The 26,332-nt window shown below is 44.9% G+C and overlaps 1 protein-coding gene across 1 annotated transcript; it reads right to left on the minus strand.

Moving 5' to 3' along the window:
- Positions 1 to 19,240: 19,240 nt before the first annotated feature.
- On the minus strand, positions 19,241 to 25,662 carry BSND (barttin CLCNK type accessory subunit beta). Its single transcript, XM_014072790.2, has 4 exons — positions 25,160 to 25,662; positions 22,841 to 22,968; positions 20,239 to 20,475; positions 19,241 to 19,667 (listed from the first exon to the last, which is right to left on the minus strand). The coding sequence occupies exons 1-4, from the start codon at positions 25,349 to 25,351 to the stop codon at positions 19,241 to 19,243; spliced, it is 984 nt and encodes a 327-aa protein (XP_013928265.2). The 5' UTR covers positions 25,352 to 25,662.
- Positions 25,663 to 26,332: the final 670 nt, after the last annotated feature.

A 26,332-nucleotide genomic window follows, 5' to 3' on the forward strand; every position in this document is an offset into this window, starting at 1 on the left:
AGTTTATTCCCTCGTTTGCTAAAATAGCTCTCCCTATCACTAACCTCCTTAATCAAAAGGAGGAGCTAAGCCCAAACCTAGCAAACCGTTGAACTGGACTATGGAGTGTCAGGCTGCTTTCGAAAAGTTGAAACGCCTCTTTGCAGAGGAACCAGTCCTGAAGCACCCAGACATGGACACGCCTTTTGTGGTCCAGGCTGACGCCAGTGATGTGGCAATGGGGACAGTACTACTTCAAGCAAATAACCAAGGTAAATTACAGCCCTGTGCTTACACCTCTCGCAAGCTGACCGACACAGAGAGACGTTGGGCTATTTGGGAGAAGGAAGCTTTTGCTGTTCGTTGGGCTTTAACAACCTGGCGCCACTTTCTAGAGGGCGCAAATCACCCTTTTGAAGTGTGGACTGACCATAAAAACTTGGAGGCTTTGAAAAACCCCAGGAAACTGTCTCCCAAACAGATGCGCTGGGCTCAACATTTCAATAGATTCAATTTTACTTTGAAATACATTCCGGGAGGCAAGAATTTTATGGCTGATGCTTTGTCCAGACTTCCGCAGTACAACTGTTCAAAGTTCAGTGTTGTCCAACCTGTCATTCCCACAAAAAGTCTGGCTGCTCCTGTTGTCACTAGAAGTCAAACAACTTCTAAACTAGAGGTCACGGAAGACTTTATCTCTGAACTAAAGGGGGCCCTTGCAAAGGATGACTGGTTCCAACAACACATAGATGAATGTACTATGAAAGATGGATTGGCTTGGATTGGTGCAAAATTATACGTCCCTGCGTCCATTAGAACCATCATCCTCCAACGAGCTCATGACTCTCGCATGGCTGGATACTTTGGCTTCGTCAAAACTCTGCATCTGGTTAAGAGGCAATTTTGGTGACCCTCACTGAAAAAAGACATTGAGGCTTATGTAGCTAGTTGTCCCGTTTGTGCCACTGAAAAACACCCTCCAGGAAAGCCCCAAGGATTGCTCCAGGTGGTAGCTCACCCGGAAGCCCCATGGAAGAAGATCTCTATGGATTTCATTGTTGAACTTCCAGAGAGTCAAGGGAACACAGTAATCTGGGTTGTTACTGACTTGTTCTCCAAGCAAGTTCATTTCATTCCTTGCTCCAAGATCCCTTCCGCCAAATCTCTCGCTAAGATGTTCATCTCACATATATATCACTTGCATGGGGTGCCCGACCGCATCATTTCAGAAAGGGGTGTTCAATTCACCTCCCTATTTTGGAAAGAATTCCTGAAACGGATTGGCTCCGCCTGGGGGTTAAGCTCCTCCCACCATCCTCAGACTAATGGGGCCTGCGAGAGGACTAATTCCGTGCGGGAGCAATATCTTCGTTGTTTCATCAACTACCAACAGGATGATTAGGTGGAATTATTGCCTCATGCTGAAGTGGCTTCCAACAATTCCGTGCACAGTAGCACGGGCGTTACCCCTTTCCGTGTGGTATACGGGCAGGATTTTGTACCCATGCACATGCGTGAGAATGGGAGATGGCTGCCGAGTCTCACCGTTCCGGCTATCGAAAACTAAAAAACAAAAAATTCCAGGTGACCAGGACCCCGGACATGAGAACGGAGGGGTCCCTTCAAGATATCAACGCTCAGGCTTCCCGAGGAGGTAATTATTTGAGGAGGGGGCTGCCTCTGGATAGCTCCTGGATGCTGTTACCTCCCTCAACGTCCGTTTTAAACAGCTGGCCGGCGGCGGCGGCGGCAGTGGCGACTTTACGCGAGCGGCGGTGGTTTCAGCCTCGCCGCCCTGAGAAGCTGCCCCACTGCCCTGGGAGACCTGGTCTTTCACTAATTAACCTTTATTGTTGGCGTGTGGGCTTGTGCCCCGAACAGGGAGTGGGGTACTTTATGGAAGTGCCTGTTCTCTCCCCCCATTACAACCCTGCAGCTCTGCAACGCAGCCCAGCTGATTTTCCCTCTTCCCCTCTGGCGTGGCATTTACCTTACATCTTGCCATTACCTCCGTCGGATTCTACCTATTGTTTAACTGCCGGGGGTGTGACTCTAGGACTTCAACGACGGGCTCCTTGCTGTACTGGCTGTGTTGGCTATTGTCTGCTGCTGTTACCATCTCAAGAGAGTCACGTCCGACAGAACTATTCATTGAACTCTTTTATATCGGACGCCATTGCTTTGGAAAGGCAGGGTACTTGGAGCTTAGACTCCCTCCAGTGGCCACTACTGGTACTTTTCTCATCTTTGGGTTGGTTTACTATCTTGGACTCCCCCTTGTGGCCATTACTGGTACTTTTCTCATCTTCTGGCTGGTTTGTCATCTTCACCGCCTCTTCAATTAACATCTACCCACCCTTTCTGCAATTACATCTCTCGGCCCCCCACACGCGTGAACAAACTGTACCTGCCCAAACAACGTTACTCTTTACCACCCCAGGGAAGCCATTTCAGTCACCTAGACTCTGCCTTCCCCAACATCGTTGGCAAACCGGACTAAACATCATTGGCGGTCTTTTTAACCGCCTAGACTCTTGGGATCCTTGGGACCTTTCCAATTGTATAGGAAGGGAAGCAATGCCATCTCCCCCTTCTGTATATCTTCTATTTGACTTTTTGTAAGATCTTCGCATGCTGCGCAAAAAATTTTTAAACGGTATGGTGAGTGCATGGGACTTGTATGTGTGAATTGAATGAGCCCACTTTTACTGTTATTATTGCTGTATTTGTTTTTGTTTTTAACCATTACGTGGGGATTGTTTGTGTGAGTGAATGAATATGTGTGACTCGGAGGGCCCGCTGGGGAAGGCGGGGGTCACCGGGGTGGTTGGGGGGACTACTGCCGCGGGAGTGGGTCGGAGCATTGCGGTCATAACAGGGAGGGGCAGATATGGCGGGGACTTTAGGGCAAGCCATTACCGGGGAAGGAGGGTTCGCTACATCACAGAGATCCCTCCTTCCGGCCCTATGAGTCCCACTCCAAGACCAGATGTTTGTTTAGATGTTTGTTTAGATGTTTATTAACATTTATAGGCCGCCCTTTTCCCTGAGGGGACTCAGGGCAGCTCACATAAAGATCAGGAAGGGGAATACAAACAATGACGTAGACACATATAGTAAAAAATAATAAGCAACATTCATTCATCATTCGGGAGGGGCAGCTATCTTTGTCCCCAGGCCTGACGGGCTAGCCAGTTCTTAAGGGCTGTGCGGAAGGCCTGGACGGTGGTGAGGGTACGAATCTCCACGGGGAGCTCGTTCCAAAGGGTCGGGGCTACTACTGAGAAGGCCCTCCTCCTTGTAGTTGCCAGCCGGCACTGGCTGGCCGATGGAATTCGGAGGAGGCCTAATCTATGTGATCTAATTGGTCGCAGGGAGGTAATTGGCAGAAGGCGGTCTCTCAAGTACGCAGATCCACTACCATGCAGGGCTTTATGGGTGACTAGTAGCACCTTGAAGCGCATCCGGAGATCGACAGGTAGCCAGCGCAGCTCGCGGAGGATAGGTGTTATGTGGGTGAACCGAGGTGCACCCACAATCACTCGCGCGGCCGCGTTCTGGTCTAGCTGAAGTCGCCGGATGCTCTTCAAGGGCAGCCCCATGTAGAGCACATTGCAGTATTCCAGCCTAGAGGTCACAAGGGCCCGAGTGACTGTTGTGAGAGCCTCCCGATTCAGGTAGGGTCACAACTGGCGCACCAGGCGAACCTGGGCGAATGCCCCCCTGGTCACAGCCGTCAGGTGGTGGTCGAGAGATAGCTGTGGATCCAGGAGGACTCCCAAGTTGCGAACCCTCTCTGAGGGGTGTAAAATTTGACCCCCCAGCCTGAGTGATGGAATATTGGTCGAATCTTTGGGAGGGAAGCACAACAGCCACTCGGTCTTTTCCGGGTTGAGTACAAGCTTGTTAGCCCTCATCCAGTCCATAACGGCCTCAAGGCCTCGGTTCATCACGTCTGCCGCTTCATTGAGTTGGCACGGGGCGGACAGATACAACTGGGTATCGTCCGCATATTGATGGTATCTTATCCCGTGCCTTCGGATGATCTCTCCCAGCGGTTTCATGTAGATGTTGAATAGTAGGGGGGATAAGACCGAACCCTGAGGCACCCCATATGTTAGGGGCCTAGGGGACGATCTCTGCCCCCCCACTAACACCAACTGCGACCTGTCCGAGAGGTAGGAGGAGAACCACCGCAACACGGTGCCTCCCACTCCCACCTCCCGCAGTCGTCGCAGAAGGATACCATGGTCGATGGTATCGAACGCCGCTGAGAGGTCAAGGAGAACCAGGATGGAGGGATGTCCTCAATCTCTGGCTCTCCAAAGATCATCGGTCAATGCGACCAAAGCGGTTTCTGTGCTGTAACCGGGTCTGAAGCCTGACTGGAAGGGGTCGAGATAGTTTGCTTCCTCCAAGGACCGCTGGAGCTGGAAGGCCACCACCTTCTCAACAACCTTCCCAAGGAAGGGAAGGTTGGAGACTGGGCGATAGTTATTAAGAACAGCTGGATCCAGAGATGGCTTCTTTAGGAGGGGTCTCACCACCGCCGCTTTCAGTGCGGCGGGGAAGTTCCCCTCCCGAAGAGAGGCGGTAACAACCGCCTGGATCCAGCCTCGTGTCACCCCACTGCTGTTAGTAACCAGCCATGAGGGACACGGGTCCAGTACACAGGTGGAGGCACTTACAGCCCTCATGGCCTTGTCCACATCCCCGGGGGCAACATCCTGAAACTCAACCCAGAGATGGTCTACTTGATCCTCTTGTGCCTCGGCTGGAACTGCAGGGATGGAGTCCAAGTCCGACCGAAACCGAGCAATTTTGTCCGCTAAGAATTGGGCATAATCCTCAGCTCTACCCTGCAAGGGTTCCCCTGCTTCCCTCTTATTTAGTAGGGAGCGGGTTATCCTAAACAGGGAGGCTGGGCGGGACTCAGCGGACGCAACCAAGGTGGCTATGTGAGATCTTTTCGCTGCCCTAAGTGCCCTGGTGTATTCCTTGGTGCTGATGGTTACCATTGCTCGGTTCGATTCGGACTTATCGGACCTCCATCGGTGCTCTAGGCATCTCCTCCGGCGCTTCATCTCCCGGAGTTCCTCGGTAAACCAAGGAGGTCTCCGGGATCCGCCGCCTCGGAGGGGCCGTAGTGGCGCAATCCGGTCGAGGGCCTCCGATGCTGCCGAGTGCCAAGCAGCAACCAGAGTCTCTACCGGACTGTGGGCAAAAGTATCAGGAATAACCCCAAGCTCCGTCTGGAACCTTAACGGTTCCATAAGTCGCCTGGGGCGGAACCACCTGGTCGGTTCCTCCTCCCTATAGTGGGGGTTTGGTCTCCGGAAGTCGAGCCTCAGTAGGAAGTGGTCTGACCATGACAGGGGTATGATGTCGTTACCCCTCAGACCAAGATCACCAATCCACTGCTCCGAGAGGAATACGAGGTCGAGCATGTGACCCGCCGAATGGGTTGGGCCCCGGATTACTTGGGTCAAGCCCATGGCTGTCATGGAAGCCATGAACTCCTGCGCCCCATCAGAGTTTTCACCGAGCGACGGCAAATTAAAGTCCCCCAGGACCATCAACCTAGGGAACTCAATCGCCAGCTCGGCTACCGACTCGAGGAGCGAGGGGAGGGCTGCTGCAACGCTGTTGGGAGGCAGGTACGTTAACAGCAGACCCACTTGACCCTTGAGGTCCAACTTTATCAGCAGAGACTCACACCCGACAAGCTCCGGAGCAGGGACCCTACGAGGAACTAACGACTCCCGGATAACAATGGCCACACCCCCACCCATTCCCTGGGCTCTCGGCTGGTGCAGCACCTGAAATCCTTCTGGGCACAGCTCTACAAGGGGGACTCCTCCCTCTGGGCCCAGCCAGGTTTCAGTAATACATGCCAGGTCTGCCCTCTCGTCTAAAATTAAGTCCCGGACGAGAGGAGCTTTATGTACCACAGACCTGGTATTTAGCGACAGCAGCCTGAGTCCAGGGTCCTGACTACTTGTGCCATCTGGTCTCGGAGTGGGACTCATAGGGCCGGAAGGAGGGATCTCTGTGATGTAGCGAACCCTCCTTCCCCGGTAATGGCCTGCCCTAAAGTCCCCGCCATATCTGCCCCTCCCTGTTACGACCGTAATACCCCGACCCTCTCCCGTGTCTCTGGTCCCCTCAACCACCCCCATGGCCCCCGCATCTCCCGGCAGGTCCTCCGAATCATACATACCCATGCACTCCCCCAAACAGTCCCCATGTAAGAGTTAAAACACAGAAATTTACAACAATATAATAATAAAAGTGGGCCATTCATTCAATCACAACCAATCCCATACACTCATCATACTATTTAAAAAATTGCGCAGTTAGATGTGTAACAATGTGAAAAGGGGGGGGAGGGGTACTCCGTTTCTCTCCCCTCCTATGTCCTGGGGAGACGTCCTTGGCCGCCAGATGAAAAGTGGATGATATATAAGGCGGCCGTATGCAGGCAGGGCAAGATGTAGAAAGTAGAAAGTCCAGTGATTCATAGATGGCAGCCTTAACGATGAGTAAGTGCCCCAATCCAGGGGGCCAAAGTTTGGAACTGGCCTGAGCCACTTTAGCAGAGGAGGAGGGGAATGCTGATGTTTTTGGAGCCCAGTCTCTGCCACCGTGGTCGCCATCCCCCATTACTCTCACACCAACTCAGCCACAATCCTACTCCCCTAGTGGCTGGAGCGGGAGGCAAAGAGCAATGTCTGGAGGGGGCTGCAATGACACAGGGCTCAGTTCAGGGGGTTTAGAGGGTCGTCCTCTTCCCCACCCTAGCAAGCACACCAGTCAGTCTAAACAGCCAGGTCTTTCCTAAAGCCGTAGGGGCAGATAACGAATAGCAGGGTGAGCAAGATAGAACCGAGGGGGGGGGCGTCTGAGGCGGCAACAAACACAGCCAAAGCTTAAGGTCTCAATAAAGCTTCCGACGCTTCCTTCTTTAAATGAGAAGTTGATTAAAGTTAAAACCCTCCAGGCTCACCAGTCACTAGGGCTCGTCAGGGCTCACCAGTCCTTCAGCGCGAACAAGTTCAAGCAGGCTGGCTAGGGAAGAGGCGTCCGAGATGTAAAAATGCTGCGGATCAGCTGTTTGAGATCGCCATCTTTCCCTCCACGCTTTCCCTCCAGTTTCAACTACTGCCGTTCTGCTGCTCAGGAGACGGCTGCCAAGATGAACAATGAATCCTTATCTCATCAGGGGGCTCACTGGGTCAGGCAGGCAGCACCAGGAACATCCAGGCGTCCAAGGATGGTAAAGAGAAAAAACGCTGACCGTCAGCGTCAGCGTCGCCGTCCTTACGCAGCCGGGTGGTTGAAGGCTGAAAAGCGTTGCGGGGCTAAAAAGAACCTCCGAAGTGTTAGCCCCCAGCTATCTGGATTCCTCAGGCCCTGCAGATCTTGAGCTCTCCCAGGGACCCTTTCCAAAAGTTTTTTGCAGTCTGTTTGGAAGGCTTCCCAGCGCTCTTTCGCCAAGTTTGAACAGAGCGAAAGAGCCCGGTCGCCATTCCAAACCCACGCACGCGCAGACTCAAACAGATGGCGCGAGTAGTCAGGACCCTGGTCTCAGGCTGCTGTTGCTAAATGCCAGGTCTGTTGTTCACAAAGCTCCCCTCGTCCAGGACTTAATTGTTGACGAGAGGGCAGACCTGGCATGTATTACTGAAACCTGGCTGGGCACAGAAGGAGGAGTCCCCCTTGTAGAGATGTGCCCAGAGGGATTTCAGGTGCTTCATCAGCCGAGAGCCCAGGGAAGGGGTGGCGGTGTGGCTATTATTATCCGGGAGTCTCTGTTACCTCGTAGGGTCCCTGCTCCGGAGCTTGCCGGGTGTGAGTCCCTGCTGATAAAGTTGGACCTCAAGGGTCAAGTGGGTTTGCTGCTAATGTACCTGCCTCCCAACTGCGTTGCAGCATCCCTCCCCTCGCTCCTCGAGTCAGTAGCCGAGCTGGCAGTTGAGCTTCCCAGGCTTATAGTTCTGGGGGACTTTAACTTGCCATCGCTCGGTGAACGCTCTGACGGGGCGCAGGAGTTCATGGCTTCCATGACAGCCATGGGCTTGACCCAGGTAATCCGGGGCCCAACTCATACAGCGGGTCACATGCTCGACCTCATATTCCTCTCGGAGCAGTGGATGCGTGATCTTGGTCTGAGGGGTAATGAGATCATACCCCTGTCGTGGTCAGACCACTGCCTACTGAGGCTTGACTTCCGGAGGCCAAACCCCCACCGTAGGGAGGAGGAACCGACCAGGTGGTTCCGCCCCAGGCGACTTATGGACCCTTTGAGGTTCCAGACGGAGCTTGGGGTAATTCCCGACACTCTCGCCCACAGTTCGGCGGAGACTCTGGTAGCCGCCTGGCATTCGGCGGCATCGGAGTCTCTTGACCGGATTGCGCCACTACGGCCCCTCCGGGCCAGTGGATCCCGGAGACCTCCTTGGTTCACCAAGGAACTCCGGGAGAAGAAGCGCCGGAGGAGACACCTAGAGCACCTGTGGAGGTCCGATAAGTCCGAGGCGAACCGAGCACTTCTGACCACCTGCACCAAGGATTACATCCGGGCACTAAGAAATGCCAAAAGAACGCATATCTCCGCCTTGGTTGCATCCGCCGAGTCACGCCCAGCCGCCCTGTTTAGGATCACCCGCTCCCTCCTTAATAAGAGGGATGTGGGAGATCCCTTGCAGGGTAGGGCTGAGGACTATGCCCAGTTCCTGGCGGACAAAGTTGCTCGGTTTCGGTCGGACTTGGACTCCACCGCAGTAGATCCAGCCGGGACACAGGGGGATTACTTGGCAAACCATCTCTGGGTTGAGTTCCAGGATGTTGCCTCCGGGGATGTGGACAAGACCATTCGAGCTGTAAGTGCCTCCACCTGTATTCTGGACCCGTGTCCCTCCTGGCTGGTTGCCAACAGCAGGGAGGTGACACATGGCTGGATCCAGGCGGTCGTGGGGCACTTCCCCGCCACACTTAAAACGGCGGTGGTGAGACCCCTCCTGAAGAAACCATCCTTGGATCCAGCCATTTTAAACAACTATCGTCCTGTCTCCAACCTCCCCTTTATTGGGAAGGTTGTTGAGAAGGTGGTGGCCTTCTAGCTTCAACGGGCCTTGGAGGAAGCTAGTTATCTTGACCCCTTCCAGTCCGGCTTCAGACCTGGTTACAGCACAGAAACCGCTTTGGTCGCATTGACCGATGATCTCTGGAGGGCCAGAGATGGAGGCCATGCGTCCATCCTGGTTCTCCTTGACCTCTCAGTGGCGTTCGATACCATCGACCATGGTATCCTTCTGCGACGACTGCGGGAGGTGGGGGTGGGAGGCACTGTTTTGCAGTGGTTCTCCTCTTACCTCTCGGACAGGTCGCAGTCGGTGTTGGTCGGGGGGGCAGAGATCGTCCCTGAGGCCCCTAACATATGGGGTGCCGCAGGATTTGGTCTTATCCCCCCTACTATTTAACATATACATGAAACCGCTGGGCGAGATCATTCGGAGGCACGGGATAAAATACCACCAATACGCGGACGATACACAATTGTATCTGTCCGCCCTGTGCCAACTCAATGAAGCGGTGGACGTGATGAACCAGGGCCTTGAGGCCGTTAAGAGCTGGATGAGCGCTAACAAACTGGTACTCAACCCGGACAAGACCGAGTGGCTGTTGTGCTTCCCTCCCAATAATTTGGCTGACATTCCAACACTCAGGCTGGGGGGTCAAATTTTATACCCCTCAGACAGGGTCCGTAACTTAGGAGTCCTCCTGGATTCACAGCTGACTTTCGACCATCAGCTGTCGGCTGTGACCAGGGGGGCATTTGCCCAGGTTCGCCTGGTCCGACAGTTGCGGCCCTACCTGAACCGGGAGGCTCTCGCAACAGTCACTCGAGCCCTTGTGATCTCTAGGCTGGAATACTGCAATGGGCTCTACATGGGGTTGCCCTTGAAGAGCATCCGGAGACTGCAGTTAGTCCAGAATGCAGCCGCGCGAGTGATAGTGGGCGCACCGCGGTTCGCCCACATTACACCCATCCTCCGCGAGCTGCACTGGCTACCTGTTGGTCTCCGGGTGCGCTTCAGGGTACTGATGACCACCTTCAAAGCACTCCATGGTAGTGGATCTGGATACTTGAGAGACCGCCTTCTGCCGATTACCTCCCTCCGACCGATTAGATCACACAGGCTGGGCCTCCTCCGGATTCCATCCGCCAGTCAATGTCGACTGGCGACTACACGGAGGAGAGCCTTTTCTGTTGCAGCTCCGACCCTGTGGAACGATCTCCCCGTTGAGATTCGTACCCTCACCACCATCCAGACCTTCCGCACAGCCCTCAAGACCTGGCTCTCCCAGCAGGCCTGGGGATAGGTTTCCAATTTACCCGCCCGAGTGTTGACTGTTGAATGCATGTTGTGGTTTACCATTTTATTTTTGGTCACTTATTGTTTGTCTCTTGTTACTGCCCACCCTTCCCTTATGATTGTAAGCCGCCCTGAGTCCCCCAGGGAGAAGGGCGGCCTATAAGTCTTAATAAAATGACTCAAAAAAAAAATGACTCAAATGACCCATTCCGGAGATTCCTCGTGAGAAACCACAAGTGTCTTCACTATCTGAGTGGAGTGATCGCCTTTGGCAGGTATGGCCTTTGACACTCCGGGCTCTGGATGCTGCACACCGCGCTCATAAGAAACATGCTGATAGGAAGCGCTCTAAACCCCATGAATATAAGGTTGGTGATCGGGTTTATTTGTCCACTAAGTTCCTTCAAACGACTAAGAAGTCGAAGTTGGGCCCAAAATATGTTGGCCCGTTTCCAATTATCAAGATCATCAACCCTGTTTCTGTCCGCCTCCAGTTACCTAAGCATCTCAACCGAGTTTATCCTGTTTTTCATGTTAATCTCCTGAAACCTGAACATACTTCTTCGTTGAGGACCCCTCTTCCACCTCCGCCCGCCCCACTTTTGATAGAGGGTGAACAGCATTTTGAGGTCCGTGAGATTTTGGACTCTTGTAAACGAAGGAACCGTATTCAGTACCTTGTGGCTTGGAAGCATTTCTCCCCATCTCACACTGAATGGGTTGACAAGTCCCATGTTCGAGCTCCTCGTCTGCTCCACAAGTTCTACTCTACCTACCCTGACAAACCCTGATCTTGGATGGACTGCTAGTTTTCCTTTTTCCCTTCCCCTATCTCTCTTCTATGTCATGTTGTCTGTCTGTTTGTCTCTGTTCTTTCGTTTCTGCAGGTGTGACCGCCCTTTTCTGGAGGAGGGCCGGATGTCAGCCTCTGCTTTGCTGCTGCTTTGGCTGCCATTGAAACGGGGAGGGGGGGGACATGGTATTTGGGTGGGGAATCAGTATGTGCTGGAGGAGTGTTCTAGAAGCTGTCCTGACCATCTCTTTGCGCATGTGGAGGAAGGGAGTTTCCCGCCAAGGCTAACTGTCCAGCATTCCACCCTGATGATGTTTTTTGAAGATATCTCCCACCTGACAGTTGGGTGAATTATTATTGGACTATGGAATGGGGTGCCAAGGGGAGGGGATTGAACTATACATGATATTCATTGCTTTCGCGCCAATTTATCCAGACTCAGCTTTGCTTTGCTACTTATCATTTGTAATTAGTAAAAGTACACTTAATTTCAAAAATGTCACTAATCCTTTTCTATAAGCACCAGGTGGATATCAAATCCACCATAACTATTGTGTTTGGTCACACCGATTTTATTAGCATTAACAAATGGTTGGTGAGTTCCTTATTTGGAATGTCATCCAGGAGAGATCTGAAACAAGTGCAGTTCCCATTAAAAAAAAAAAAAGCTAAGCACTGTTAAAAAAAACCTCTTCAAAAAAGTTTTGCCATGTGATTGTTATTTTAATACAGAAAATTTTGAAAATGGAGATAAAAATGAAACCAGAACTTTTACTTTTGGACTAATGGAAAAAGAATTGGAGAAAAAAATTGGAACTTTGTTATTATATATGTTGACAACAGGAAGATTACTGTATGCACAAAAATGGAAGGACACTTTGATTATGGATGAATGGTTGCAGAAGTTGATAGAGTTGGCTGAAATGGCAAATTTGACTTCTTTGAGTAAAGAAAATAACATAAGTACTGTTGTTTTCACATGGAGACTGCTTCTGAACTTTGTTCTTGATGTGGAAAAGAATGAAACTTTGATTTTAGGTTTTACCAAGTAGATTGATAGATCTTTACAGAAATGGCTTGTTCATATTATTATGAAAAAGCAAATTGTGATTTGATGTTAATGCCTTATTTTACTGTAACAGAGAGAGTTGGAAGTCACTGCTTTTTCTTCTTCTTTTCTTTTTCCTTTCTTTCTTATCTTTCCTCACTTCTCCCTTTTCCCCCCTTCTGCTTTTCTATTTACTTTTATATTTTGTATTTTACAATATTTTATAGCTCAAAAAAAATGTTAAACTGAGTAAAACCTCTGTACTATGATAGAGAACAAAGAAATCAGTTCAAAGGTGTTTTGAAAATTGCTAATCAGAGTAAACATGACAGGATCCCTTTTCTTTTTCCTAAGAGTTTATGTTCTCTGAGTACAATGTTTAGGAAACATTCATTTTTCCACCTTTCACTTCTTCCGTCACTGGCAAACCTCCCTTGCGATTGTCTAAGCAACACTGCTTATGACTTTGCTTCCTTTTTCTATATGAATTCCTCCATAGAGGAGCATAGGATCAAACCCAGGCATAGCTCCAAGCTCTGAAGGTCACTGTGCAACTTTTACTGACTTTATGTCAAGAGGATAAATATTAAAAATCATCCAATGCCCAGAGAATATGGGGGAAAAAGATAAATAATATGATAAGACTATTTTAACAAGCTGCTGAAAACACACAACTCCAGTATTCTACCAAGTACGCTGGCATCTACTGTAGTTTTAATTTTAATTCAAGGTCACTTTAATTTCAACTTCCACCAGATTACTAACTGGATGTCCTGGCACCATATTGGCATCTCTTTCCTGATATTCATTCCAACAATGTGGAGGGTGAACTGTTTCCTAGAAATAAACAAACACGAGTTGTTGTTCTATTAGGTGAAGTGATTTACTAAATATCTTGTCTACTTTCCAATGAAGGAATGACAGTATCTATGTAAAGAAGAGATAGCAGAAAGAAGATATGATAGTTATCTTCAAATATTAGAAGATCTGTCAGAAGGTGGTGTTGATTTATTCACCAGAACTCCAAGTTAGGACAAAAACCAGCGAATTGATGTTTTACAGATGATAACCAAATATAAAAACCCATGAGAACTATTAAGCAATAACATAGACTGCTTAGGAAACTGGACATTTTCAAACAAATATTTGGCATTCATTTGGGAAGATACGATATTCCTGCCTTGGGCAGGGAGGATGGATTAGAAGATCTCCACACTTTTTCTCATCCCTATGATTCTACGACATAAATCTACCTAACTCTTTGTTGATTATTCCCCTTGGTTAGAATCTATCAGTGGAAGTTGTAATTCTTATTCTCCCTTGCAAGCCTGATGGTCCCTTCACCATTTTAGAGGATGCTTGATAGATCTTTTCAGGAGCATATTGCAGCTTCAGGAGAGGGTAGAGTTGACATCTCCTAGTTGAAACAGTTCCATCCAAGGAAAGCAAACTTTGATTCCACTTACGTATCTATGCAATAATTTTTGTATGCCATTTGGATTCCAAAGTCTTCAACATTTGATATCACATTGTGGGGCAATAGAAGTAGAAACTGTCTGCTGATTCAAGCCATATAGTCATCTTATTCCCTTGCCAAATCCCGCTCACAGTCCTTATTTAGAAGAAACCAAAAGATGAGAAAAAAATTCCTCAATTGAAGACCAAGATGGCCACGCCTTAAATTATTGCCACTCTAAAGGAAATGATCAGAGATGCGGATCACAAGTCTCAAGCCTCAAACGAGGGGGGAGAGCTTGGTCAGAACTGTCAGAATGGATAAAAGCTTTTCAAAAAAGCTGGAGGATATGAAAAATATCCATGAATAAGAACATCTGAGCAAAAATGCTTTGGTGCATTTGATAAAGCTTACGTGAGCTTGAAGCATAGCTTTGAAGGACATTTTGGGGTCATTAACAAGGCTTTTCTGTTTAATATAAACAAGGCATCTCAAGCGTCTGTTGACATGGTGAACAGCTGCATTACCATTGTCAGTGCAACTTATACTAAAAATTCTTCAGCTAAGCATTCAAAGTTGATGTCATGTGTCTTGCCGTAATTACTTCCCACTTGTGCTACTGCAGTGCACTCACCATAAAACTTCCTTTGCTAAATGTTTGGAAACCGCAGCCAATCTAATTCAGAAAGCTATGGGCAGGTACAATACAAGCAACCTAAGACTGCTTATACAATTTGCTGTGGCTATTTCTTCTTATAACCCAAAACGTCCTTCAAGGCTGTGCTTGAAGCTCACGTAAGCTTTATCAAATGCACCAAAGTTGTCCATGCGCAATTTAAAACTCTCAGAATTTTCTTGTCAGAATTGTCACTGCTGAAAACTCAAGGTGACAAAGCCACACCTGGAGGTTATTAAAGTTGACAAAAGTTGTTCTACAAGGCTGAAGTTAGAAATGTGAATTGTCCCATAGAAGTTTGCTGTGGCCCAGGTTAGAACAGACACATTTGGAAGGAAGATGAAAGGGGCTTTCTAGATTAATCTTGTGGTTGAGACCTACATTATATACCTTCTGATCTATCTACCTAGCCTCTTGCAGGCATGTTACAGGGGTGAAATCCAGCAGGTTCTGGAGAACCAGTAGCAAAAATTTTGAGTAATTCGGAGAACCAATAGCGGAAATTTTGAGTAGTTCGGAGAACCGGCAAATGCCACCTCTTGCTTGTCCCAGAGTGGGGAAGAAATGGAAATTTTGCAGTATGCTACCCCTGCCACGCCCACCAAGCCACACCACGCCCACCAAACCATGCCCACAGAACCGGTAGCAAAAAAAATTGAATTTCAACACTGGCGTGTTAGCTTGTATTTGCAAATCATTCCGTCATTCTGACTCTAGGTAGCAAAGTAAATCAACCATAAAACTAAATAATATGTTAATATGATAAAACATAGTCTCTTCAAGACACCCAAGATCAAAGGCATGCTTAAACAGGGTGGTCTTTAAAGCCTTGTGAAATGCAAAGAAGAACAGGTCCAAATGTATGTTGGGGAAGTAAAGAGTAAAAGAATTGAAATGGAAATGGGCTGGTCAGATAACAAGAAAAACTGATGGCAGGTGGACCAAGGCAGTCATAGAAGAGATCCCACTTGATAAAAAGCGTCCACGAAAGAGACCTAAAAGAAAGTGGAGCAATGACATGGCCAAGTATTGCAGGCCCAACTGGCAAAGGAAAGCTCAGGACCATACCGGTTGGAAACATACGGAAGAGGCCTTCATCCTACGGTGGATAGACAATGCCTAGAATGATGATGATGATGATTCCATAAATGGCTATAACTACAGGTAGTCCTCGATTTATAATGGTTCACTGAGTGACCATTCAAAGTTACAATAGCATTGAAAAATGGTCACATGATCAAAATTCAGCCACTTGGCAACTTACTCATATTTCTGACCATTGCAGAGTCCCCGAGTCATGTGATCGCTTTTTGCGACCTTCTGACAAGCAAAGTCAATGGGAAAGCCAGATTTACATAGCAACTGCATTGCTAACTTAACGACTGCAGTGATCACTTAGCAACTGTGACAAGAAAGGTTGTAAAATGGGGCAAAATTGTGATCATAAGGTGAGGACGACCTTTATAAAGGTCTGCCCTTGGTCCACACCACCTCAAAAGGGGTGGGGCTTTCAGCAGACCTTCTTTAGACTTGTAGATACGTTGATATGTTTTTGTTGTCTAATTCTTAACACTTCAAATCTTGTTTTCAATTTAAAGGCCAGATTTTAGTTTTAAAAATTTACCAATTAAGTAATAAACTAATATATTCTAAGGGAAGTGGACCAAAAAAATACCTCGGAGCAGTTGATGCATTTTAGATCATCACTACGTTATCACAATGTAAGTATCATTTTAAAAAAAACCATAAGAGGATAATATGGATATCTTGGTTGGATATTGATCATGTATTTCTTTGCCCTGATTCCAAGGGGTGACGGCTAGCTATGGTTATTAGCGGTTTTGCCAAAAGTATCCTTACCTATTATATGTAATTTGAAAAGTGATGGTCCTCATTAAGCCCTATTTAATGCCCATATTAATTGGCAAAACCCTCCGCATTTATAGCAGAGAATAAAGAAATACACTTGATAACCCATCATTGTTAAAAGCTAAGAAGCTCACATGACTAAAACCTGAGGGAGAAATAGGATAATGTGGTTGTATATATTCAGCTTGAAGATATTCCATTTGTTTTGAGAACTATCACTTTTGTGTGTGTGCAGCAAGATTTGTACTTTTGTCTTGTGGACTGCATTCAGAAGGATGAGGAAATTGTTAAGAATTAATTCGGAAATAGATCAGTCTAGTCAGTTACTAAGTCTTTTCATTCTAAACACAAGTTGCTAGCGAAATACTTCTCAGCGGGACAGCTTTCCAAATATTGATACTGCATAAGACCAAAGCTTGAGGTGGCCTAGTTAGAAATGGATAAAGTGAGCATCAAGTCCTTCTGCCACAATTTGTCAAATTTTGAACTGCCGTAGTCCCGCAGCTGCCCTGAAGCACTGCTTCTTTTCTATGTAGAAACAGCCGACAGACTGATATAAATCACTCCAGATTTTCCACCACAACAAACTGATCTTCAATAGCCATGAGGCAGGAACTGAACCATGAAGGCAGAACTCCATAGCAAAGGTGCAGAGAATGCAGGAGGGCCCTTCTGCCAGCAATGGCTCACACACATTTGCTGCTCACTTGAGATCACGATGAGCAACGAAGCATGAGCAAGCAAGCTGCTTGGACATTGACAGAGAAGCGTTTTTTAACCTCCAGTTTTAACCTCCAATTTTTATACGTTGCAACTAATATCAACAGGTTGCTGTTTAGGAAAAATTGTGGGGGAAAATCTGCACGCAATTATTGTGTCATGTCCATAATTCATACCAATGAGTTGATGGACAAATGGCCTCTTGTGCAGAGATACAATGCCATCCTTTTAAGTATCCAAAGTGATAGAAGTTGCCTTTTCCCATAAAAATCAAGGGATATTAAGTGCATTTCTTGAATTCGTGCTTACTGAAAGAGTAGCCTTAGAAGGAAATTGGGCTGAAGCAAGGCCTAAAATCATCTAAAATTTGTCTAGCAGTAATATTCAAATTTAAATGGGTTTATGATTTACAAACACTCTAGTGAACAAGTAGCAAAAAGGAGTTAGTAAACGTAAACGTATTGATTTACTTATTTATTACATGTATATGACAATTTATATGAAATAATGAAAGCACGCTTATGTTACATCTTTTGTAATTTAGAGTACTATTGTACATTGAGAATACTATTTCATACTTTCCACACACAAAAAAGCAGCAAAAGACAGTCAACCATGAATACTCTTGCTGAACTTTTAGGTACTGACTACATTAGCCTATGGAGGGAAAGTCATGCTTCGGATGCCAAGAAAGATTCAGCTGCTTTTAGGAGTTGCAGCCAAGTGCTGTGCTCAGGTTCATGCACTATCAAACACTTTTTGGAAACAAAATCTGAAGAACTACACAACCGTTTTATGCATCTGCGGCAAAAGCATACCACCTAAACAGAGGTGGTATTCAGCAGGTTCTGACCAATTCTGGAGAACTGGTAGCAGAAAGTTTGAGTAGTTCAGAGAACCAGTAAATACCACCTCTGACTGGCCCAGCTCCCATCTTTTCTCTGCCTCCTGATTCCCAGCTGATTGGGAGGAAATGGGGATTTTGCAGTAACCTTCCCTGGAGTGCGGAGGGAATGGACATTTTACAATATGTAGCTTTGTGTCCAGCTTTAGATTATGTAGTGAAGATCCTGATGTCCTTGACCTAGAAGAAATGCAGAACTTGCCCAATAGGAAAGTTTCTACTTTGTATCATTATTTCCATCACACTTCTAAGAATATTAAGAACTTCTTAATAAGATTTGGTTTCCTTCAGAAAGAAGTCACTGGAAACATATGTTATTTGATGCATGAGTTTATTTTCAAACACATGAACTTAATTGGAGGCATACATAAACTTTTCAGGAGTCTAATGCAGATTACAGTGAGTGGTAGTTCTGATGGAGTAGAGTTCCCATAATGTGCAGCCAACACCAGAATGAAAAAGTTGCATTCCAAAACATCTGAAGAAATATGCTACTGCAGATGAGGTGGAAAGAGTCTGTTATAATCCGTAAAAATGATAAAGGGACTTGATAGTCTCTGTAGCTGGTTTATTTATCCCATAAAATAATCAAAACTTATGAAAGGAGGCATAGCCCACTTGACAAATTTTAGAAATGAATATTTTTGGGAATTTTTTAAAAAGGCACTTCTGTTTCACTTAATAGGTTTCAAAACAGTTTGTCGTATCTGCACATCTTTGTTTAGCACTTGGCACATTTTCCTCATTTCAAAAATCTCAGAGACAACAAAAAAGAGCTTACTAAGGCACCTAATATAACAGTGGATTGAATAAGGCTGGATGCATCACAGGTTAGGCAAGCTTGATGGTCTGATCCCCTTCTTTTATGATACTCTAAAGAAGGGGTTGCTTTTTTATGACGTAGACTTCAACTCGCAGGATTCCTAAGCATGGCTGGTTCAGGAATTCTGGGAGTTGAAGTCCACAAATCATAAAAGGGCCATCGTTCCCCACCCCTGCTCTAAAGCAATGTTTCTCAAGCTCAGCAACTAGAATCCTAGTTGCACCCTAGAATTGTCCAGCCAGCAGGCCGGAAGTTGGAATCCAGACATATTAAGGTCACTAGGTTAAGGCCCTAAAATAAACATATATTAAACTTATATATACTCTCCCAAGACACAGAGGCACATACATACCACATTGTTCTTGGATTTGGAATAGATGTTTTTTTCCCCACTCTGCCTTGCTTCTTTTTACTATTTCTTAGTCTGACCTTTATTATTATTATTTCCACATCTTTTTCTTCTCCATCCCACAGCAAAAATAAACCTTGGATTTGACTGAATTATCACTTTTCCATCCCCCTTCACGCTCCCTGAATTTGAAAGGTAAAAATGTTGAAACTTCTATACTTTCTTATCTTGGGGGGGGGGGGGGTTATGGCTTTGGTTCAACAACAGCAACCACAGAAGGAAAGGTGTCCCTTGCATCCTCTTGGATCCCATAGTATAAATCATCCTCTTCTTCCTGCTGTAAGGCTCTGCTGCATTCCAGACGATCATGACCTGCTGTTTCCACAATACCATCCCCTGCTGTAGGAGGAAGAGAGCAATGGCTCTGGCTTGGGGCCACGGTATTTTCATTGCTTTGCCCCTGACCTTCTACTGCCAGGGAATCAATCAAGGCAAAATCTTCATAAGAAGGAAGTTTGAATTGGAGCTGGCTTCCTGTTAGAGGCACGGGATTTGGGGCATCTTTCCATCTCTGTAAAAATGGGCTGTTGGAAGTGGAGTCCAGGGAAGAAGTGTCCACTTCCTCTTGAAGAGATGCTAATGGTGCAGCCTTTGGAAACCTCTTAGATGGGCTGGAAGGAGGAGGAGGAGGGGGGGAAGAAAAGGATTAAATGAAGGACATTCCTTCTAAGGCTGTTTGCAGAACTGTTTTGGGTTTCAACTGAGTTTACAGTAAATGAAGCAATGTGGATGTTAAACTTGTACCAGGTTAGTCCAGTGACTAATTTCCTTGTTATGAATTTGGTTTCCAGGGCTAGATTTTATTACTGACCAACCAGGTCTAACATCTAACATCAACATCTTAATAAAAGAATGGGAGGAAAACTCGGCAATATATTGACTATGTTGGCTTTTAAAGATGGAAACCAGACTGCTCCTATTTTATTCAACAACCTTTTTTTTTAGAAATTTCCTTTAACTAAGGATCAAAACATGATTTGAAAATTCATCAGTTTTACACAATATAAATGAGCACTGCCAGATCTCAGCTACATAAATCTGGACAACCCCTACTTTGTAGTTAAACAGTAAAGGGTTTCTGTATCGCCTTGCTTCTATCTATGAGTCTTTTAGATTTTTGCAGTCCAAATCCAATTGTCCTAATATAAACTAATTCAGGGACAGTTCATATATGTTACTCACCAGTTCAGTCCTATTATGGCATCTCTGTTAGGGCTCCCATTACTCTCTGAGGCCCTGTGTACCTCTGCTTTGGCATGTACATAAGGTTGGAGATGTCTTCCTGTCCTGACCAGTGGCACTGGGACCGGCAAAGTTCCCAAGCATTCTGCAGAACTGTTTGTCTGGATCTGTTCATAAGTCGGCAGGCTTTTCTCATATATGTCAGCTTCTTTCTGGCTTGTGTATTGCGTTTGCAAACTGTGGACAAATTAGGATAAAATTCATTTCCATCCATCCATGAATTTATTTTCAAGATCATTAATCCCTGGACATAAAGATGGCCCACACTCCTAATAGTATTAACATGACTTTGATCTTTGGGAGATCCTATGGAGAATATTGTCCCAAAGAAATAACATCATGCATTGATGGGGATATTAAAATCATAATAATTTATTCTATTGTATTTTATCTCTCCACAAGAAACTGATCAGACAGAACTGAAACTAACAAGAAGTGATGTACTGATTGAGATTAGACTACAAATAGGGCATACAAGGTTTTATTCTACTGTCAGCCATAGAACTCACTGGTTATCTTTGGCCAGCTCAGAGGTGGTATTCAGCAGGTTCTGACCGGTTCTGGAGAACCGGTAGTGGAAATTTTGAGTAGTTCGGAGAACAGGTAAATACCACTGACTGGCCCCGTCCCCATTGATTCTCTGCCTCCCGAGTCCCAGCTGATCAGGAAGAAATGGGGATTTTGCAGTAACCTTTCCCTGGAGCAGGGAGGGAATGGAGATTTTGCAGTATCCTTCCCCTGCCACGCCCACCAAGCCATGCCAGCCACGTCACACCCACTAAGCCACATCCGCAGAACCAGTAGTAAAAAAATGTGAATCCCACCACTGGGCCAGTTGGTCTTTCATAGACCAACATAACCCATTGGATGGTTATCGTAGACACAAATCTGAGGAAAAGGTGCTACATTGCTGGTTTAAGTTTGTGGAGGAAAGACACAATATCTAATCTAACAAATAAGGAAGGAAGAAAAGATGAACAGCTAAAATTAATTAGAGCATTGGCAACTGAACAGGAGAAAGATATAGGAGGAGGTATCTTGTGCCCTTGAAGTGTTTAAAAAGAAATGATTATTTTTTTCAAACTAACTGAGACATACAGGAAAGGAATAATCTGTTGAAATCATTATCACATTTTTCTTCTTTCACACTTATGAGGTATGTGATTGCTGCTCCCTTTGTTAGCAGAGCAGGTTATCTGGGCTTATCAGTGCTTACCAAGGAATTCTAGGAACTGAAGTCCACAAGTCATAAAAGGGCCCAGATAGCTCTTAAATCAGGGGATGCCCTCAAATGAACCGTCCTCCTATGAAAGCTTTGCTAAGAGGGGGCTGCTCCAGGTTCAGTAGGCTAGAGGATCACGCTAATGTCCTTGAGATATGCCCCCTTGCCAGTGGTGTGCTCAGGGGAGAGCCATAACACACCACCTTTGTACATGTATTGATTTCATACACCCATAGAAAGGAATAGGATTTCAATAAGACATTTGTGAATTCTACTTGGACTTTTTTGCCTCTCTCCCTGAAGATGCCCTCTGGCTCTTCCCATTAAATGAAAAATTGTTCCTTGAAGAAGATGTTGACCAGTTTGAATATTTTGAGTCAATATTTTGCAGTTCAGAGCAGGCCACGTTTTCCCAGTTGGAATCCAAACCCTTGTTAATTCGGTAAACTGTGCTAGCAGCAAGAAGGAACCAAACTTAAACTGTGGTGCATCTTTGCCAGAGTTAGAATGGCTGCACCAAAGGGGGTACTGTTCTCTAGCTCATAACTCTGCAAGCAACCATGTTTTATGAAAAGCCTTCTTTGTTAAGAGGCCTTAATTAAGAAAGACTGACTTAAACTAATTCACAGCAAATGACATTCAGATCTTAAATCAAGAAAACAATTCTTAACAGAATTCATAAAAATGAATCACATGGCCCTAGTTTCTGCCATCCTTTACAATGCTGAGGAATACCAATTTCAGAAAAGTGAATATTCTGCTTGACTTGGATGGAGACTCCCAAGTTTTATAGTTTTCTCTATGGGACTTATACTTTTCTATGGGATTTATAATTTTCTCTTTGGGAATCTTCTCAATGGGGTGTATAATCTTTCTTATCCTTAACACATTACAGACACATGAAGGCAAAAGATATTTTGTTCAGAATGCCAAGTGCATTCTTTACTCAGTTTATATCCTGAACATTTACCAGGGCTAGTTAAATACTAAGAGGAAGCTGAATGTTAGAACCTCAAGATTATTTTTTAGTTTCTAGCAGGTGAAAATCTAATGTAATTTCATGAGTTTGTTTTAAAGGAGTAATAGTTTTTGAGATGCCCTTCATTTTTTTCTTACAGATGGTAATGGTGAGTTTAATTTTTTTAATCAACAGATGTGATATTTAATGCCATTTGCTGTCCCATGCCAGTGTTTCTTATCCTTGACCTTGTTCTCCTGAGGAACATAGCCTCTAGCATCTACTGGCTAGCACTCTAATTAAAATGTAGATTGCAGACTATTGAGTTGAAGCCTGGTGGTTTGCCCTCTTCATAAGAATACCTTTTCTTCTCAGGAATCTTATTTTCAATTGATGATGAGGCAGCCAACTTCTTCACAAGGAACTTTTCAGACTCAGAGTTCTTTATAAGAAACTTCTCGGACTCCGAGTCAATGGAAACAACTCTGATCTAGAGGAAAAGTTAGAGAAAATGGCTCTAGTGATCCATTTGTGTTTTGTGTAAATATGCAAACAGCAGCATAATTCCACTAGTTATCACTTCAACAAGCCTTAGAAATTTGAATTGTTGAGTACGTGTAAAGGACGATACAACTGCAGAAAGCCAATTGAATCTCCTATTGTACAGTCTCCTGCCCAGCTTCTCTTTAGTTATTTATTACATTATTACATTACTATTACATTATTATTATTACATTATTAGATGGAGGTGTGCTTAGATGCTGCGGCTTTGAGCTCCTGGTAGCCAACTTTGTTGTATTTATTTTGTACAATGACAATGAAGAGTATACTTACTTATACTTCACTTCCTTTCTAGGGAGGCAATAATGTAATAAGCAAATAATGTAATAAGCAAATAATGTGATAAGCAAATAATGTAATAAGCAACTTGATGTCCACAATAATATAATTGTGTCCATAATAATGTAATTGTTCCCACCATAATGCCATTCACAATATGGTGTCCATGAAACAAATGTGGCTCTAAGCACCCTCCTTGGTGCCAATCTTGTTTGCTCTCACACCTGATTTTTAAAAATAGTTTATTTCAATAAAAAATAATAACAGGAAGTTGGAGTGTACCAATCTCTTTGTAGGAATGCTTTTGGGTTCCACCAGATCTGAATGATCCTGTTCCCACGACACCCTTAATTGAGCCAATGGAAAGTAACATTGTTGGAACACCATAAAGGAATTAACTAACCTAATCAAATAACCTGCAGGCAGTTAAATTTTATCTCAACCATTCAAAGGATTAAATTAACTCCATCCAACCAGTTGCATAATTCCTAAATAAATACCTAAACCCATTGTTAATTTCTTCCCAACAAAAAGAGTTAGGGAGAAAAAGCAGCTGAAAAGCAAATAGAAATTTGAGATTGAATTCAGAAAATAGAAACCTGGTACCACATAACCCATGCTAATCTTCTCCTCCTGCTACCTATCTAGGGCCTTGCCAATGAAGAAGTAGGCTAGTTATGTTCATGTAGCCATGTCAATAAACTCTTGATCCAAGACTCATGAGATGTCAAGCTCTTTCTGGTGAAAAGAGATGATGTCAGCACATATAACCATTATACTGCCTTAGGATTCCTACTTTTGCTCCATGTGTACCTGCCCTGAGAATGAAGATATAAGTAAAAATTAGAGTTGCAGGAATTGCCATACATTCTCCATCTAGTTTGAGTTCAAAGGAAAAGAGCAAGTTCAAGGGTCAGAAAGATGTTGAGAAAGGTTCCATCACTACCAGCCATTGGCCACAGAAGAGTTTTAATTAGTTTGTATTTGTCAACATTTCCTTCCTTCCTTCCTTCCTTCCTTCCTTCCTTCCTTCCTTCCTTCCTTCCTTCCTTCCTTCCTTCCTTCCTTCCACAGTTTCAATCAGATTAACAGATTCACACATGTACAACACACATTTCATTGGCAAAATCAATATTATGCAGAATTTCAATCTCAATAATAGTTAATTAGACAGCTCATTCTGAACAATTCTCTACTCCTAATCTCTAGCTATCTCTTCAGTTATGTAACGGTTAAACACAGCTTTGAATTGTCTATGGAGATCCTCAGTCATCCAGGTGATGGTTGTCTCAATGGTGCTTTTTCAAGAGGCAACTGGACTTTCTGGCTTTTCTTTGAAGATGTTTCGCTTCTCATCCAAGAAACTTCTTCAGTTTGGATCTAAAGAAGCTTGTTGGATAAGAAGTAAAACATCTACAAAGAAAAACCAGAAAGTCCAGTTGCCTCTTGAAAAAGCACCATTGGAACAGCTTCCTTTTGCGAAACGGCAGGCTGGAAATGCAATACTGTATGTATAGAGTTTTGTTATCATTGTTGTTAAGGAATATATCCAGAAGCATCAGTCTAATTTTAGATAGCCAGGCAATAGATTTAAATTATCACTCCAACAGAAAACAATATCTTACATTTGTTTTTAAAGAAAAAAAGAGATGAGGTGGGGGGGAGAAGAAAGAGAAAGAGAGAAGAAAGACAGAGAGAAAGTAAGAAAAAAGGAAGGAAGGAAGGAAGGAAGGAAGGAAGGAAGGAAGGAAGGAAGGAAGGAAGGAAGGAAGGAAAAAGAAAGAAGAGGAAGGAAGGAATTAACTATTTAGGCATTTTTTTAAAAAAAACATGCTACCTACCTTTGGATAACACTGGCACATGCTCCATATGATGCCCACAGCAATGACCAAAACTCCCAGGGTGCAGAAGGTAATATAGATTTGGGGTTTCTCCACACTCATTATGAACATGCCGATCATGACCAAAAAGAATCCCAGGACAATAAGTCCATAGCGAAATGTTTTTTCTTCAGCCATTGTAACCTCTACCATTCAGAAAGCAAAATTGACATCAAGCTAATCTAATGTAGACAGACTCATTCATAAAAGGAGGTTGAACTGGAATCTGGAAATGGGAGGGTGGGAGGGAGGGAGCCAATTCAAGGTAGCCTTTCACCTGTCCATGACCCAGACAATCCACAGGTACCTCTTCCAGAGGCAGCAAGGGGACAAGTGTCAGTCCACCTTCAGACTAGTGCTGCCCTGATCTCAGCCAGCCAGTTTTAAATGGGTTTGTAATGAATGCAAACAAGATATTTAAATTCACATTTTACTAACTCTGCCTGGGGGGAACTTTACTATAACCTTCCTCCTAGCTACAGACAGTGCAAAAGCTGCCAATGATTTGCCAAGGGAGTGTGGAGAGGAAGTTAGAGGTTCTAGGCTCCAATCAGAGTCGAAGCGAAGGGTCTGACTGGTGAATGGTGAATTAGGGAGCAGGTAGACAGACAAGGGAGTGCTTTTTGTACCATGCTTCAATACTTTACTCAAATTAAAAATATAGTTTCTCTCAAGTAATACGTCTTTCTTTGTGTGTATGTAATGAACCTGGTTTATTTATTGAAAACATTTCTTAAACATCCTTTGTCCGGGGATTATAATTTCATATGGCGTAGCAAATGCAGCATGGTGTATAAAATTGGCAGAAACAACATATAAAATGGGTATAAAAATATAAAACACCAAAGCAGTGAATTATTTTAAAAACACACAATACAAGCAATGAGTAAAATTATGTATAAAATTAAATTATGTTACTCCAGTGACTAATATACAAAAATATGAATAAAACCATTGATGCAAGCTAATAAATGAAGTATTCTGGAAATTTTTCAAGCTTTGGAGAATGAAATTGTCATATTAAGAAAGGCAAATGACAAGAAAGTTTGGTGAATTATTTACTTTCTTAATTAGTGAGAAGAGTCATATTTAGATGGGAATCCTCAGCTATAGCCATGCTCTTTTCCCAGGAAA

Source organism: Thamnophis sirtalis, unplaced genomic scaffold (genome assembly GCF_051295495.1).
Source record: "Thamnophis sirtalis isolate CommonGarterSnake01/CBP01778 unplaced genomic scaffold, rThaSir2_p1.2 scaffold_7, whole genome shotgun sequence".
Lineage (NCBI taxonomy): Eukaryota > Metazoa > Chordata > Lepidosauria > Squamata > Natricidae > Thamnophis > Thamnophis sirtalis.